Consider the following 15,702-nt stretch of genomic DNA (forward strand, 5'->3'; position numbering starts at 1 on the left):
GGGGGGGGGACAGGGTTGGGAAGCGGGGGGGGGGGGATATATTTTTTTTTTTAAGGGGGGGTGGGGAGAGGGTGAGGAAGAAGAAGAGGAGGAAGAGGAGGAGGAGGAGGAGGAGGAGGAGGCTGGGGGGCGGCGGTGGGGCTGTTGCACGCCGGCTGGGTGAGCCCGGACACACAGGAAGGGGATGGAGCAACCGGGAGCGATGGAGGGGAAGGGGGGGGGGGGGGGGAGCCCCCCCCACAGGAAGGAGAAGGGGGGACACACACACACACACACACACACACCAGGACACACACACACGCCACGAGCTGGAGTCGCCTTTGTGGTTCTTGAGAAAGGCCTGTTGGGGGGGGGGGGGGGGAAGGGGGGGGGACGACGGAGGGTGGGGGGGGGGTGTGGGGAGGAGGGGGGGGGTCGCCTCCGTGTCCGTGTCGCCCCCCCCCCCCCCTCCTCCCCCGAGGTGGCAGGTAACGGAGATGTGTGTGTTGTTGTGTGCGTGTGTGTGTGTCCCCCCCCGTGTGTGTGTGTGTCCCCCCCCCCGGGGATGCTCCCGGCGCCGCCCGGCTTTGTCCCCGCGCGGGGAAGGGAAAGGGGGGGGGGGGGGGATGGGGGGGGATTGGGGGGGGGGGTGTCCCATCTGAACCCCCGTCTGGGGATGAGGGACTGGAGGGGGAGGGGGGGTGGCGGGGGGGGGTGGAACGGGGGGGGCTCGACGGAGTCGCAGCATCCCGGGAGGGGGGGCGGGGGGAGCGGGGATGGGGGGCCTGGGGGGGGGGTCCGGGGGGGGTCCCCTCTGTCCCCTATAGACCCGGGGGGGGGTCCCTTCTATCCCCTATAGTCTCGGGGGGGGAGCAGGGATGGGGGGCCTGGGGGGTCCCCTCTGTCCCCTATAGACCCGGGGGGGGGGGTCCCTTCTATCCCCTATAGACACGGGGGGGGGGGAGCGGGGATGGGGGGCCTGGGGGGTTCCCTCTGTCCCCTATAGACCCAGGAGGTGGGGGGGGACGGTGTCCCCTTCTATCCCCTATAGACGCGGGGGGGGGGTGTCCCTCTATCCCCTATAGGCTCGGGGGGGGGAGCAGGGATGGGGGTCCGAGGGGGTCCCCTCCATCCCATATAGATCTGGGGGGGTCCCCTCTATCCCCTATAGACCCGGGGGGGTGCCCTCCATTCCTATAGACCCGGGGGGGAGCAGGAATGGGGGGCTGGGGGGGGTCCCCTCCATCCTTTATAGAGCCAGGGGGGTCCTCTCCGTCCCTTATAGACCCGGGGGGGGTCCCCTCCGTCCCATATAGATCTGGGGGTGGGGGTGGGGTGTCCCCTCTGTCCCATAGATACTCGCGGGGGAGCAGGGATGGGGGGCTCAGGGGGTGCCCTTCATCCCCTATAGACATGTGGGGGGGTCCCCTCTATCCCATATAGATCCGGGGGGGCCCCCTCCATCCCCTCTAGAGCCAGGGGGAGCGGTGATGGGGGTTCGGGGGGGTCCCCTTGGGGCTGGGGGGTTGGGGGGGGGTCCCCTCTGTCCCGTATAGACCAGGAGGGGGGAGCGGGGTTGGGGGTTCGGGGGGGTCCCCTTGGGGCTGGGGTGTCGGGGGGGGGTCTGTCCCCTCCATCCCCTATAGAGCCAGGGGGGAGCGGGGTTGGGGATCTGTGGGGGGTCCCCATGGGGCAGGGGGTCCGGGGGGATTCCCTTGGGGCTGGGGGGGGTCCCCTCCATCCCGTATAGAGCCGGGATGAGGGGCCAGGGGGGTACCCTCAGGGCTGGGGGGCTGGTGGTGGGGGGGTCCGCTCCATCCCCTATAGACCCAGTGGGGAGGGAGGCTGGGGGTCAGAGGGTGTCCCTTGGGGATGTGCGGCCAGGGGGGTCCCCTGCATCCCCTATAGACTCGGGGGGGACTGGGGCAGGGGGTCTCCTCCACCCCGTCCCACCACGGTGGGGATCATGGATGGGGCACCGGGGGGGGGGGGGTCTTCTCCATCCCGCCTTGGCCATGGGGAGGATGGGGGACCAGGGGGTGTCCATCAGCCCCGGTTGGGATCAGGATTGGGGGACCAAGGGGTCTCCTCCATCCCATCCCACCATGGTGGACATCGAGGATGGAGGACCAGGGACCAGGTGGTCTTCTCCATCCCATCCCACCGTGGTGGACATCGGGGATGGGGGACCTGGGGGGGGGTCTGGTCTTCTCCATCCCACATTGGCCGTGGGGAGGATGGGGGACCAGGGGGTCTCCATCAGCCCCGGTTGGGATCAGGATTGGGGGACCAGGTGATCTTCTCCATCCCATACTACTGTGGTGGACATCGGGGATGGGGGACCAAGGGGTCTCCTCCATCCCATGCCACCCTGGTGGATATCAGGGATGGGGGACCAGGAGGTCTCCTCCATCCCATCCCACCATGGTGGACATCGGGGATGGGGGACCGGGCCGGGGCTGGGGGGGGTGTCCCCTCCATCTCCCATTGGCCCTGGGGCACCCAACGTGGTCCTACACCCCCTCCAGTATCACCCACCAAACACCAGGACCTGCCATCCCACACTGGCCTCCGGTGTCCCCCCATGCCCCGATGTCACCCATGGGGACACACCACAAACCAGGACCCCCAAAACTCCTCCTCGTGCTGGGTTCTGGGACCTCCCCCCCTGCCCCCCATGCACAGGGGGTTGCACCCACCATCCTGCTGAACCCCAAAACTTCACCAAGCTCCTGGCGATGCTTTTGGGGATGACGACGATGACATTGCGGGATGGTGACGGGGTGCTCTCGGCTTTCCAGGGTCCCCGTGTCACCGGTCGAGGTGTGGGAACGGGCGATGGATCCCTGGGGGGCCGCGGAGGCGGAGCAGACGGTGCTTTTTGGGGGTGACGAGGAGGAGGACGCCGCCTACGACCCCCCGGTGATGCAGGGTAAGTGCGGAGGAGGGTGGGGAGGAAGGTCCTCATGGAGTTCCATCCTTGGGATGGGGACAGAGATCCCTCATCCCGGGGGTGTCCGTCCCCCCCCCCAAAAACAGAGCCAATGACCTCGGTCCCTTCACCAAGGACGTGCCGAGGAGCTCAAAGTTATGGGGGGCACCAACCCAGCCCCCTTGTAGGTCCCATGGGAAGGGGTTCTCCATCCCCGTCAACCCACCCCACACCGGGACTGACCCCCATCTGCCACCTCCGCTGTCCCAGGGACGCCAAGCGACCCCGAGACGGACCCCCCGCTGACGGGCGACCCCGAGATCATCCAGCTGGATCCGGCCACCTTGTTGGCTCAACCCGAAGAAGGTTCGATGGGTCAACGCAGCCCGGCGCGGGAGACCTTACGTTGGACCGTGGTGCAACAAATCGACTCCCCCGGCGCCACGGGAGGTCGGCGCGGGGGGAAAACGGGTTCGGGAGCCAACGCCTTCTCCAACTTCAAGAGCATCATCGTCTTGCAGAAGAGTTACGAGTGCGGGGAATGCGGCAAGAGCTTCAGCTGCAGCTCCCACTTCAGCAAACACCGCCGGACCCACACCGGGGAGAAACCCTTCCTCTGCCTCCATTGCGGGAAGAGCTTCAACGTCAGCTCCAACCTCTACCGGCATCAACGGGCTCACGCCGCCGAAAAAACGGGGCCTCCGACACCGCCGGCCCGGCCCCGGGGTTTGCCGTATAAATGCGAGGAATGCGGGAAGAGTTTTCGTCGGAACAAGGAGCTGGTGACCCACCAACGTTTGCACACCGGGCGCTTGCCCTTCCAGTGCCATCACTGCGGGAAGAGTTTCAGTTGGAGTTCCCATTTTGACCGCCATCAACGCGTCCACACCGGGGAGAAACCCTACCAGTGCCCCGAATGCGGGAAGCGGTTTAGCCGCAGCTCCCACCTCTACCGCCACCAACGCACCCACGCCGGCGGTCGCTCTTACATCTGCACCTACTGCGGGCGGAGTTTTGGGAGCACCCTCCATTTTGACCGTCACCAACGCACCCATACCGGTCAACGACCCTACAAGTGTACCCTGTGCCGGAAAAGTTTCGGCGACGGGCCGGCTTTGGTCAAACATCAACGCCTTCATCTAGGCGATGGTCCTTTCCGGTGCGAAGAGTGCGGTAAAGCCTTCGGCGCCCGCGCCCAGTACGCCCAGCATCGGCGTAGCCTCCACGGGGGAGGCGAGAAACCCTATCGTTGCGGCGATTGCGGGAAGAGTTTTTCCTGGAGCTCCCATTGGGAACGCCACCAACGCATCCACACCGGCGAACGACCCTACCAATGCGGGGACTGCGGCAAACGTTTCGGCCGGACCTCCCACCTCTACCGGCATCAACGTACCCACGCCGGGGGGCAACCCCACGTCTGCGCCGATTGCGGGAAGAGCTTCAACAGCACCCTACACTTCCATAAGCACCAACGGGCTCACGCCGGGCCCCGACACGCCTGTCCCGATTGCGGCAAGGCCTTCGCCGACGGTTCGGCGTTGGCCAAGCACCGGCGGGTGCACGCCGGCGAGAAGCCCTTCCCTTGCCCGCAGTGCGGCCGGCGCTTCGGCGTCAGCTCCCACCTTCATCGGCATCTCCGAAGCCACGGCGAGGAAGAGCCGCCGGAGGAACCGCCAGACGAGCTCACGCCTCGTTAATCCGGGGGACGGGGAGAGGTGGCGGGGGGGAACACACGTAGGGTTGACATCCCATCCCCCCACCCCCTTCCCCCGGGTGGCTTCGGTCCCCCCCATCGCTGCAATGGGGTGCCTTGGGTAGCCCCCATGAGTGGTGGGTGCTCCCAAGACGGTGACGTGGCACCAACCCCGGCCCCGAGGACGTAGTTTTTTTGTAGGGTAGAGTAGGAAGGTAGGGTAGATAGGGGAGGATGGATGTGGGGCTGGGGTGGGGTGGGGGGGGGCGGAACCCCAGTGGGAATTTTGGGGGGTTCCCCCCCCCCCCTTCCCCCCCCCCCACTAGAAAATCAGACCGAATCCTGCCCAAGAGACATCAGGACATCCCAACCGTGCTCCTCCTCCACGCGTAGTCCGGGAGAAACCACCTCCCGTGGGCATCGGGGAGATGGCGGCGAGCGGCTGGGGAGGCCCGAAGGGGATGGGGATGGGGGTTGGAGGCGCTGGAAATCCCACCGGCTCCTTCCCCAACTCTGAGGGACCTCTGGCACCCCAAAATCATCCGGGACGGCTTCATCCCTTGCCCATCCCACCTTCCCCAGCCTTGACCAACAGCCAAAGCCTCAGCCCTCCGAGCCGCGCTCTTGGCGGTGGGGGGGGGGTGTGATGATGCCATCTACCAAATGACGCCGTTTGGGGCAAAATATCCCCATGTTGCGGTTTTGGCCTTAAGAAACAAGCCCAGGTGTCCGCCCCTGGTGGTTCCCAGCCACGCGCCGCGGTTTCGCGCCGGCAACGCTTGGGTGCGGACCCGGCGGAGTGGTTTATTTAATGTATTTATTGTATTTATTCAGCGGGAGCCACCTGCAGCTGGAGGAACCCAACGCTTTGGGGTGAACTGGGGGCTGTTGGGGACAGGAGCTGGGACAAGGGAGGGTCTGTCCCCAAGCCAGCGCAGGGACGCTTCATGGCTCCTCTTGGGTTGATGGATCGCCACGCTCGTGGTGGGAAGCCGTGGGTGATGGGGAGGAGGTGGCACCACCCAGACAACGGAGGGGATGTTATGGCTCCTCTTGGGTTGATTGATCACCACACTCCTGGTGGGAACCCGTCAGCGATAGGGAGGAGGTGGCACCACCCAGGGAGGGTTTGTCCCCAAGCCATCACAGGGACACTCATGGCTCCTCTTGGGTCGATGGATCAACCACCACACTCATGGTGGGAACCCATGGGTGATAGGGAGGAGGTGACACCACCCAGACAAGGGTCTGTCCCCAAGCCAGCACGGGGACGCTCATGGCTCCTCTTGGGTTGATGGATCGCCACGCTTGTGGTGGGAACCCATGGGTGATGGGGAGGAGGTGACACCACCCAGACAAGGGAGGGGATGTCATGGCTCCTCTTGGGTTGATGGCTCAACCACCACGCTCCTGGTGGGAACCCAGCGGTGATGGGGAGGAGGTGACACCACCCAGGGAGGGTTTGTCCCTAAGCCAGTGTGGAGACACTCATGGCTCCTCTTGGGTTGATTGATCACCACACTCATGGTGGGAACCCATGGGTGATGGGGAGGAGGTGGCACCACCCAGACAAGGGTTTGTCCCCAAATCCTTGTGGGGATGCTCCTCTTGGGTTGATGGCTCAACCACCACGCTCCTGGTGGGAACCCAGAAGTGAGATGGAGGAGGTGGCACCACCCATGGCGGGAAAGAAACCCCCAGGAGATGATGGGGAGCATCACCCGCAGGTGTTTCTCAGCTGGCGAGAGGTGAACCCGTGGGGTTGAACCTCAGGGATGGGAGCAGGACACAAATCCAGGGGTTTTCCGGCGTATTCGGGGTGGTGGCCGTGCCGGCTGCCTGGTCCGTCTCTTCCCAAGATGAGCAGGAGCTGTGTTTGTATTGTGAATAAAAATAGACTAGTTCAAAACCCGGCCGGTGGCTTCGGCTTCTCCTTGGAGGACCTGCGAATCCCAGCGCTTGGGATCAACAACTTGGGCATCTCCTCAGGAATCTCCTCGGGCAATTCCTGGGGCAACTCCTGGGGCAATTCCTGGGGCATCTGCTTGGGCATCCTGGGCATCTCCTTGGGCAACAAACAGCTTGGGTATTTCCTTGGGCATCTCCTTGGGTAACTCCTTGGGCACCTCTTTGGGTAATGCCTTGGGCAACTCCTTGAGCAACAAACAACTTGGGTATTTCCTTGGGCATCTCCTTGGCCATCCTTGGCATCTACTTGGCCATCTCCTGGGGCAATTCCTGGAGCAATTCCTTGGGCATCTCCTTGGCCATCTCCTTGGGTAACTCCTGGGGCAATTCCTGGAGCAACTCCTTGGGCATCTCCTTGGGCAACTCCTTGGGTAACTCCTGGGGCAATTCCTGGGGCACCTCCTGGAGCAACTCCTCAGCATCTTGGGCATCCTGAGCATCTCCTTGGGCAACTCCTTGGGTAACTCCTGGGGCAATTCCTGGAGCAACTCCTTGGGCATCCTCTTGGGCATCTCCTTGGGCAATTCCTGGGGCAACTCCTTGGGTATCACCTGGGGCAACTCCTTGGGCATGGCCTTGGGCAATTCCTGCAGCATCTCCTTGGGCAACTCCTTGGGTATCTCCTTGGGCATCTCCTTCGGTATCTTCTTGGGCTACAACCTGGGCATCTCCTTGGGCAACAAACAACTTGGGCATCTCCGTGGGCATCCTGGGTGTCTCCTTGGGCAAGTCCTGGGGCAAGTCCTTGGGTAATGCCTTGGGCATCTCCTTCGTCAAGTCCTTGGTCATCTCCTCAGGCACCTCCTGGGGCGACTCCTCGGCATCTCCCGGGGCAACTCCTGGGGCAATTCCTTGGGCATCTCCTTGGGCATCTTCTTGGCCATCCTGGGCATATCCTTGGGCATCTCCTTGGGTATCTCCTGGGGCATCTCCTTGGGCATCTCATTGGGCAGCTCCTTGGGTAATGCCTTGGGCAACTCCTTGGGCAATTCCTGGGGCAACTCTTTGGGTATCTCCTTGGGCATCTCCTTTGGTATCTTCTTGGGCTACAACTTGGGCATCTCCTTGGCCATCCTGGGCATCTCCTTGGGCAACTCCTCGGGCACCTTCTGGGGCAACTCCTTGGCATCTCCTTGGGCATCCTGAGCATCTCCTGGGGCAATTCTTTGGGCACGTCCTTGGGCAACTTCTTGGGCAACTTCTTGGGCAACTCCTTGGGCAACAAACAACTTGGGTATTTCCTTGGGCATCTTCTTGGCCATCCTGGGCATTTCCTTGGGCATCTCCTCGGGCACCTCCTTGGGCACCTCCTCGGCATCTCCTTGGGCATCCTGAGCATCTCCTTGGGTAAATCCTTGGGTAACTCCTGGGGCGTCTCCTTGGGCAACTTCTTGGGCACCTCCTTGGGCATCCTGAGCATCTCCTTGGGTAACTTCTCCTTGGGCAACTCCTTGGGCATCTCCTTGGGCAACTCCTTGGGCAATTCCTGGGGCAACTCCTTGGCATCTTCTTGGCAAGGGGGCAGGCCGCCACACTCGCCCCCACCTCTGCAGGCTGATGAATTTGGGGGTCCAGCCCCCCTCTATTTGACCACCCCCCCCCCCCCCAACACCCCCACCCTTTAGATGCTCCCTGGGGGACACCCACAGCCTGATGGGTCACGGGGGGGGCAACAGGAGGACACACCCCCCCCCCCCCCCCCCCGCATTACCCCATCCGACCGCGGGGATTCTCCGGTGTCTAATAGAAGGGTTGAGCTCCCGTGGGGTGGCGGCGAGGTGGGGGGGGGAAACGGGGCTCCGAAGAGGATGATGATGGAAGCGTTGGGGGGGGGGGGGGGGGGGTTGGGGTGTGAAGCGGAGGCGGGGGCCGCTAGAGGGCCCTGGAGAAAGGAGGAGGAGGAGGAGGAGGAGGAGGAGGAGGATCTCACTGTATCCGGGTCACACCGGGAGCCGCCTCCACCGGGACCGGTGCTCGCCGAGGAGAGTCCCCGGAGCCCCTCGGGGAGCGGGGAGGTGAGGGACGGGGGGGGCGCGGGGAGGGGGGGGGGACACACTCACACACACCGTTTTAAGCCGGGCTGTACCCCCCCCGCCCCCCCCCCCCGCCCCAATACCTCCATCCCCGCCGCAGGTAACTGGGGGGGGGGTGGGGGGGTCGCCCCATATACCCCCACCCCCCCCCCCCCAACCTCGCTGGGGGCCCCGAATTCTGCAGGGGTGGAGGATGGGGGGGGGATTGGGGGGGGGGAAGGGGGGGGAAATGGAGGGGGGGGGGGTCTGGGTACCCCGAAGAGTGGGGCGAGCATCGCCTGGACACCCCCAAAAAAAGGGGGTGGGGGGTGGGGGTGCGTCCCCTGGGCACCCCACGGAGGGGGCGAGCACACACACCCCGCCCCCCCCCCCCTCGGGCACCTCAAAAAGGGGGGGGGGGTGTGCATCCCTTCAGTACCCCAAAAAGTGGGGGTGCAGCCCCCAAAGGTGTGGGGGGGGGTCCATTCCCTGGGTACCCCCACAGAGGGGGCGAGCACCCCCTTGGGCACCCCAAAAAAGTGGGGGTGCATCCTCTGGACACCCCAAAAAGGGGGGGGTGTCCATTCCCTGGGTACCCCCACAGAGGGGGCGAGCACCCCCCTTGGGCACCCCAAAAAAGTGGGGGGTGCAGCCCCTGGGCACCCCAAAAAGGGGAGGGGTGCATCCCCTGGGCACCCCAAAAAGGGGGGGTACCCCAAAGAGGCCCCCCCCGGGCACCCCAAAAAAAGCAGATGAGCAGCTTCCCCCCCCCCCGAGCACCCCAAAGAGTGAGCACCCAAATTTGGGGGGGGGAGGGGGGGAGAGACCCACACAGACACCCCCCACGCCCCCCCAACCCCTCCCTAGAGAAAAGGGGGGATTTTGGGGTGCTAACAGGGATGGGTGGGGGGTGTCTTTTGCCATTGCAGGGGCCGGACGTCGTTTGGTTGTGGGGTGACGCCCCCCCCACCACCACCTGGGGACCCCCCACCCCCCCTGCCCTTTTTTTGGGGGGGGGTCACCATGCAGGAGAACTACGAGAACGTGATTTCCTTGGGTAAGGGGCACCCCGGAATGTCCCAATTTTGGGGGGGGGGGGGGGAAGAGTCATTTTGGGGGGGGTCCTCAGTGCCATTGTCACCCCACGTGTAGCTTGGGGACACCCCCCCCCCCCAAGTGTCACACTGCCACATTTTGGGGGGGGGGGGGTGGGTAAGCCGATGCTGCCTCAGTTTCCCCGGGAGCTTCTTTGGGCACGTTTTTGCCCAAATTTGGAGTGTTTCCCCCTAAAAAAAAAGGGTGGTTTTGGGGGGGGGGGGGGAAAGGGGGTGACGGAGCCCATCACTGGGGCGTCTGGGGGGGCCGGGGGGGGGATGCTGAGGATCCGTCCCCCTTCTTCCCGGCAGCGGAGGAGATCGCCATCAGCTGGCCCCGCATCACCGCCTTCGCCGAGTCCCACCGCCGGCGGGGGCTGGTGTCGGGTAAGTTTTTCGGGGGGGGTGGGGGGGGGTGTGGGGGGAGATGGGGGGGAGGGGGGCGGAGGGGGTGGGACCCCCAAATTTGGGTCAATTCCTTGGGTTTTTTTTTGGGGGGGGGGGAGGAATCCCTCAATTTTGGGGAACTCCTTGGGTTTGGGGGAACGCGCAAAATTGGGGGGGGGTGGGGGGGGCGCAGAATTCCTTGGGGCCCTCCAAGTTTGGGGGAATTCCTTGGGGTTTTTTGGGGGACCTGCGAATTGGGGGTGAGTTCCTTGGGTTTTGGGGGAAATCCCCAAATTGGGGTGAATTCCTTTGGGTTTTGGTTGGGGGGGGGTGGGCTCCAAATTGGGGTAAATGCTGTAGATTTTGAGAGATTTCCGAAATTTGGGTGAATCCCTTAGTTTTGGGGGGTTTTTTTTTTGTTTTGTTTTTCTTTTGGGAATCCCTAAATTTGGGCGAGTTCCTTGGGTTTTGGGGATTCCTCAAATTCGGATGAATTCCTTGGGGGTTTTGGGGGGGGAAAAGGCCAAATTTGGGGGAATTCCTTTCGGGTTTTGGCCAATCCCCAAATTTGGGGGAATTGGGGACATCCCAAACTTGGCTGAACTCTTTGGGATTTTGGGGGACCTCCCAAATTTGGGTCAATTTTTTTAGGGTTTTGGGGACTTCCAAATTGGTGTAAATTCCGTAGATTTTTGGGTGAATCCCTTAGTTTTTTGGGGGAATCCCCAAATTTGGGGGAATTGGGGGACACCCCCCCCCCGAAATTTGAGTATATTCCTTAGGTTTTGGGGACCCCCAAACTGGGGGTGAACTGGGGACCTCCCAAACTTGGTGGAATTCTTTAAGATTTTTGTGGATGCCCCAAATTGGGGTGAATTCCTTGGGTTTTGAGGTTTCCCCCAAACTGGGCTGAACTGGAGACCTCCCACCCTTGACCGAATTCCGTGGGATTCTGGGGGCGAGCCCCAAATTGGGGCGAATCCTTTCGGTTTTAAGGTCTCCCCCAGCTTGGGGTGAATCGAGGAACCCCTCGAATTTGGGTGAATTCCTTGGGTTTTTGGTGGGATCTAAGGGTGGTTTTTCCAGGCGTGGAAGCGGAGGGGGAACAGGGTCAACCGGAGCCCACCCAGATCCAACCCTCGACGGGGGCCGGCTCCAGCGATGGGGGGGTCAACCCCGATTTACGCCGCCAGTTGGGCCTGATCCTGCAAACGGCCGGCAGGACCCAGGTGGAGAAGATGCTGCGGGAGCTGGTGCGGGAGCAGGGGCAGGGGGGGAAACGTCGGAATCGCAAGAAAACCCCCAAAGATGGAGGTAAATTTGGAGTGGGGGGGGGGGAGAACATCCCAAGACCACCCTCAAGACCTTCCATGAGACCCACCCAGCTTGGGACCATCCCGTGGGAAATGGGGTGGGGGCGGGTTTGGGGGTTCGGTACTTTTTTTTTGGGGGGGGGAGGGTGTCACCTGGGCCCACGTCTCCAGCCTGTCCCAGTCCCTCTGGGTGGTTCCCGTCCCTCCGAGGTATCAACCACCCCACTCGGCTTGGGGTCACCTCCAAATTTGCTGAGGGTGTCCTAGATCCCACCATCATGGTTGATGAAGGCATGGACCAGTACTGGTCCCAGTATGGACCCCTGAGGGCCACCACCCCTCACTGGTCTCCATCCGGACATAGAACCGTTGACCACGACTCTCTGGATGCCACCATCCACCCAATGGTCCTTCCATCAACTCCATCCAACTGAGAGAGGACGTTGTGGATGTTGTGGAGGACCATGTTGACGGGACGATGGTGGCACGTGTCCTTGATGAAGGCATGGACCGGTACTGGTCCCAGTATGGACCCCTGAAGGCCACCACCCCTCACTGGTCTCCATCCGGACATGGAACTGTTGACCACGACTCTCTGGATGCCACCATCCACCCAACGGTCCTTCCATCAACTCCATATCTCTCCAATTTAGCGAGGAGGACATTATGGGGGGCACCACGTCAAAGATCTTCCCGAAATCCATTTTTCCCAACTTGGGGGGGTGGAGTTAAAATTAATTTGGGGGGAGGCGTTGTGCCGGGAGGGGCTCATGGTTTCTCCCTGCGGTGCAGGCGCTGGAGCCGGGAGCGGGACGGAGGAGGATTCGGCACCGCGGGACAATGAAGAGATGCCGCCGGAGGACGCCGATGAGCGCCAAAGCGGGGGGCAGGCGGGTGACCCCCCTGCCGCTGGTAAAGGGAACGGGGGCAAGAAGGGCGTGGCGGCGGCGCCGCCGGCGGCAGCCCGGGGTGGTTGCGCTGAATGCGGGACGCGGAACCGGTCGACGAGCCCGGCGAAACCCCGGCGTTGCTCCGAATGCGGGCGCCGGTGTCGGCAAGCGGGGAGAGCCGGGCAAGCGGAACGGGGCGGGGAGAAGCCGCACCGGTGCGGCGACTGCGGCAAAGGCTTCAGCCGCGGTTCCAACCTCGCCCAACACCGCCGCATCCACACCGGCGAACGGCCTCACCGCTGCGGCGACTGCGGCAAAGGCTTCATCCAACGTTCCGACTTGGAACGCCACCGGCGCGTCCACACCGGCGAACGGCCTTACCCTTGCGGCGACTGCGGCAAACGCTTCAGCGTCAGTTCCCACCTCGACCGGCATCGCCGCACCCACGCTGGCGGACCCGGTCCGCCCGCCCAACCCCGCGCCCGTCCTCGACCGCCTCCAACGGAGGTTTCGGTGGCTCCTCACCGTTGCCCGGAATGCGGGAAGAGTTTCGCCCAACGTTCCGCTTTGGCCAAACACCGGAAAACCCACAGCGGGGAACGGCCTCACCGGTGCGGCGATTGCGGCAAGAGCTTCAGCCGCGGTTCCAACCTCACCCAACATCGCCGCATCCACACCGGCGAACGGCCCTTCGCTTGCGGCGATTGCGGCAAAGGTTTCATCCAACGTTCCGACCTGGAACGGCACCAACGGGTCCACACCGGCGAACGGCCCTACACCTGCGCCGAATGCGGCAAGAGTTTCAGTGTCAGCTCCCACCTGGACCGGCACCAAAAGATCCACGCGGCCCGAACGGGCGTCTTACCGCTGCCCCGAACATCTTGCCGTCTTCTTGGCCGCTCATCGGCACGGTCGCCTCTTCCAATGCACCCAATGCGGGCGATGTTTCGGTCAAGGGGCCGCTTTGCTCAAACATCAACGCGCTCACGGCAGCGGAGGAAACGTGGGGCAAGCCCCAAAATGCCCGGATTGCGGGAAGAACCGGGGGAGCGCCGTGGGCTTCCGTCCCCGCGCTCAACAATGCCTGGATTGCGGGAGGGAATCGGACGGCGGCGAGGGGGAATCGGCGCCGGCGGCGGCGACAACGATGACGGCGGCGCCGCCGCCAGAGAAACCCTACAAGTGTGGGGAGTGCGGGAAAGGGTTCGGGCAACGCTCGGCGTTGGTGAAACACCGGCGGATCCACACGGGGGAGAAACCTTACGCCTGCGGGGATTGCGGGAAGGGTTTCATCCAGAAGTCGGACCTCACCATCCATCGCCGGATGCACACGGGGGAGAAGCCGTACCGCTGCGGGGAGTGCGGGAAGTGCTTCAGCGTCTCCTCCAACCTCATCACCCACCAACGCACCCACCTGGGGGAAAAACCCTACCAGTGCCCCGAGTGCGGCAAGAGCTTCATCCAACGCTCCGAGCTCACCATCCACCAACGCGTCCACACCGGCGAGAAACCCTACAAGTGTCCCGAGTGCGGCAAGTGCTTCAGCCGCAGCTCCCACCTCAACCGCCACCAACGCACCCACGCCGGCGACAAGCCCAAAGCCGCCGCCGCCGCCGCCACCGCGCCGCCGCCGCGCCATCACCCCCTCCGGTGGCTTCTCCGGCGCCGCCTTCTCCCCGCCGTTGGGCGGCTCGGCGGCCCCCATCCCCTCGCTGCCCTCCTTCCCTGCCTCCCCCTCGCCCCTGCCCATCCCGTCCCTCTCCAGCCCCGCCCTGGACCTGCCCTGGGCCCTCTCCTTCCCCGCCCGCGCCTTCCCCCACCCCTCCTTCCCCTCGGCCCCCGCCTCGGGGGCCCAGACCCCCTCCCTCATCAACTGAGGGGTGGCCGGCCCTGGCGGCGGCTCCAGCCTCCTCCCGACCTCCCCAGCCGCTCGCCCGCCACCCGACTTGGGTTGACCTCAAAGCCCCATCGTTGGGGGGCTCATTCCTGCCCGGAGCCGTTCAGCCTCGGTGGCTAATTAACGATCACACTAATTAGAGGATGGGAAAGTCCTCCTCGTTCTGGGGCTCCAGCCTTGTCCCAATCTCCCCAGCCCGCTCACCCAACACCCAACTTGGGTTGGCCTCAAAGACCCATCGTTGGGGGGCTTGTTCCCACCTGGAGCCATTGATCCTCCATGGCTGATTAGTGGCTAATTAGCGATCTAATTAGGGGATGAGGGACCCTGGCTGCAGCCACCAGCTCCATCCTCCTCCCAGCCTCCCCAGCCGCTCACCCAACACCCAACTGGAGTTGACCTCAAAGACCCATCGTTGGGGGATGGCTTGTTCCTGCCCGGAGCCATTAAGCCTTGGTGACTAATTAATGGTCTCGCTAATTAGGGGATGGGGAATTCCCCTCAGGCCATGGCTCCCTCATTCTCCCGACCTCCCCTTCTCCCGACCTCCCCAGCCGTTCACCCAACACCCAACTTGGGTTGACCTCAAGACCCATCACTGGGGGGGGCTTGTTCCTGCCCAGCCTTGGCAGCTAATTAAGGATCTAATTAGGGGATGGGGGACAGCCCCCTCCCCCCCCCCCGCCGGCCTTTTACATTTTTAACTCTTTTAACCAAACCACCCCCTTTTTACAGCAGGAAGATGCGTCCCTTCCAGAGGGGGATGACCGCACCCGTTGCCACCCCACGGATTTTGGGCGGAGGGAAGCGAATAAAATCGATTCCCCACCTAATTAGGACGATTTTTAACGACGATTCCCACCCCTTCCCTCCTCCCTCCGCGTTTCGAAGCGCCGAGCGCGAGCGAAAATCCACCAAATTTATCCTAGGAGGGAACTGATAAAAAACTGAAGCAGAAAAGGGTTGGTTCTCCCCCCCCCCTCCCCCATTTTCTGCTAATTTCACTCTTTTGGGGGCAAATTATTTCAGGGGGTGGGGAGGGGGCAAGTCCCATATGGGTGATATTTCTCTTTTTTGATTTTTTTGGCGGTTTTTGTTTGGTTGGTTGGTTTTTTTTTTTACTGTTGTCAAGTGTCTTGTTTGTGGTTTTTCGGCCCAACCCGGGCAGCGATGACGCTCCCCCGAGTGCCATTGTTGGGGGGGGGGGGGGGGGGGGGGGGGAAATAAAATCCGAATTTGGGGGAAAACCCCCAGATTTGGGTCACCGACACTGCCAAGCACGTGTTTCAGAGGAAAGACTTAATTACTAACCCGCGCAGAGCGGAGTCAACCGCGTCCGGTTCCCCCCCCAAGGCATCGTCCTGCCCCCCCGCCCCCAAAACGGGAGCAAAATCGAGCTGTTTTCAGCATTTTTTTTAAAAAAAAAAAAAAAAAAACCACAAACAAAAAACCTAGATTTTTTTTTTTTTTCCGTTTTGTTACTTTTGTGACTTTGTATTTCGGCGTCGCCCCCCAGAAGGGTTCAATAAACGAGAGC

At 62.9% G+C, this 15,702-nt stretch overlaps 2 protein-coding genes across 4 annotated transcripts; both read left to right on the forward strand.

The window, feature by feature from the left end:
* The first annotated feature begins 222 nt into the window (after window positions 1-222).
* Window positions 223-4,849, forward strand: LOC128901648 (zinc finger protein 883-like). 3 transcript variants are annotated; one of them, XM_054183749.1, is made up of 3 exons: window positions 223-338; window positions 2,781-2,911; window positions 3,182-4,849. In XM_054183749.1, exons 2-3 carry the CDS (start codon window positions 2,818-2,820, stop codon window positions 4,606-4,608), a joined length of 1,521 nt encoding a protein of 506 aa, XP_054039724.1. In that variant the 5' UTR covers window positions 223-338; window positions 2,781-2,817; the 3' UTR covers window positions 4,609-4,849. The 3 variants fall into 3 exon arrangements, with proteins under 3 accessions (XP_054039724.1, XP_054039725.1, XP_054039723.1); XM_054183750.1 differs by lacking the exon at window positions 223-338 and adding an exon at window positions 396-467; XM_054183748.1 differs by lacking the exon at window positions 223-338 and having other exon boundaries at window positions 2,281-2,911.
* A 4,741-nt stretch (window positions 4,850-9,590) lies between these two features.
* LOC128901629 (zinc finger protein 3 homolog) lies at window positions 9,591-15,702 on the forward strand. Its single transcript, XM_054183704.1, is given in 5 exon segments — window positions 9,591-9,641; window positions 9,991-10,065; window positions 11,152-11,379; window positions 12,171-13,117; window positions 13,119-15,702. Coding segments are annotated over 5 exon segments (2,451 nt in total). The 5' UTR covers window positions 9,591-9,607; the 3' UTR covers window positions 14,286-15,702.

The sequence above is a fragment of the Rissa tridactyla genome, chromosome 27 (genome assembly GCF_028500815.1).
Source record: "Rissa tridactyla isolate bRisTri1 chromosome 27, bRisTri1.patW.cur.20221130, whole genome shotgun sequence".
Taxonomy (NCBI): Eukaryota; Metazoa; Chordata; class Aves; order Charadriiformes; family Laridae; genus Rissa; species Rissa tridactyla.

Excerpts from the sequence above, each read along its gene's own strand:
- LOC128901648 (XM_054183748.1), top strand. The coding sequence starts at position 2,752 with ATGGTGACGGGGTGCTCTCGGCTTTCCAGGGTCCCCGTGTCACCGGTC. Across the intron at positions 2,912-3,181 it reads CGACCCCCCGGTGATGCAGG|GGACGCCAAGCGACCCCGAG; the intron begins GTAAGTGCGGAG and ends CCGCTGTCCCAG.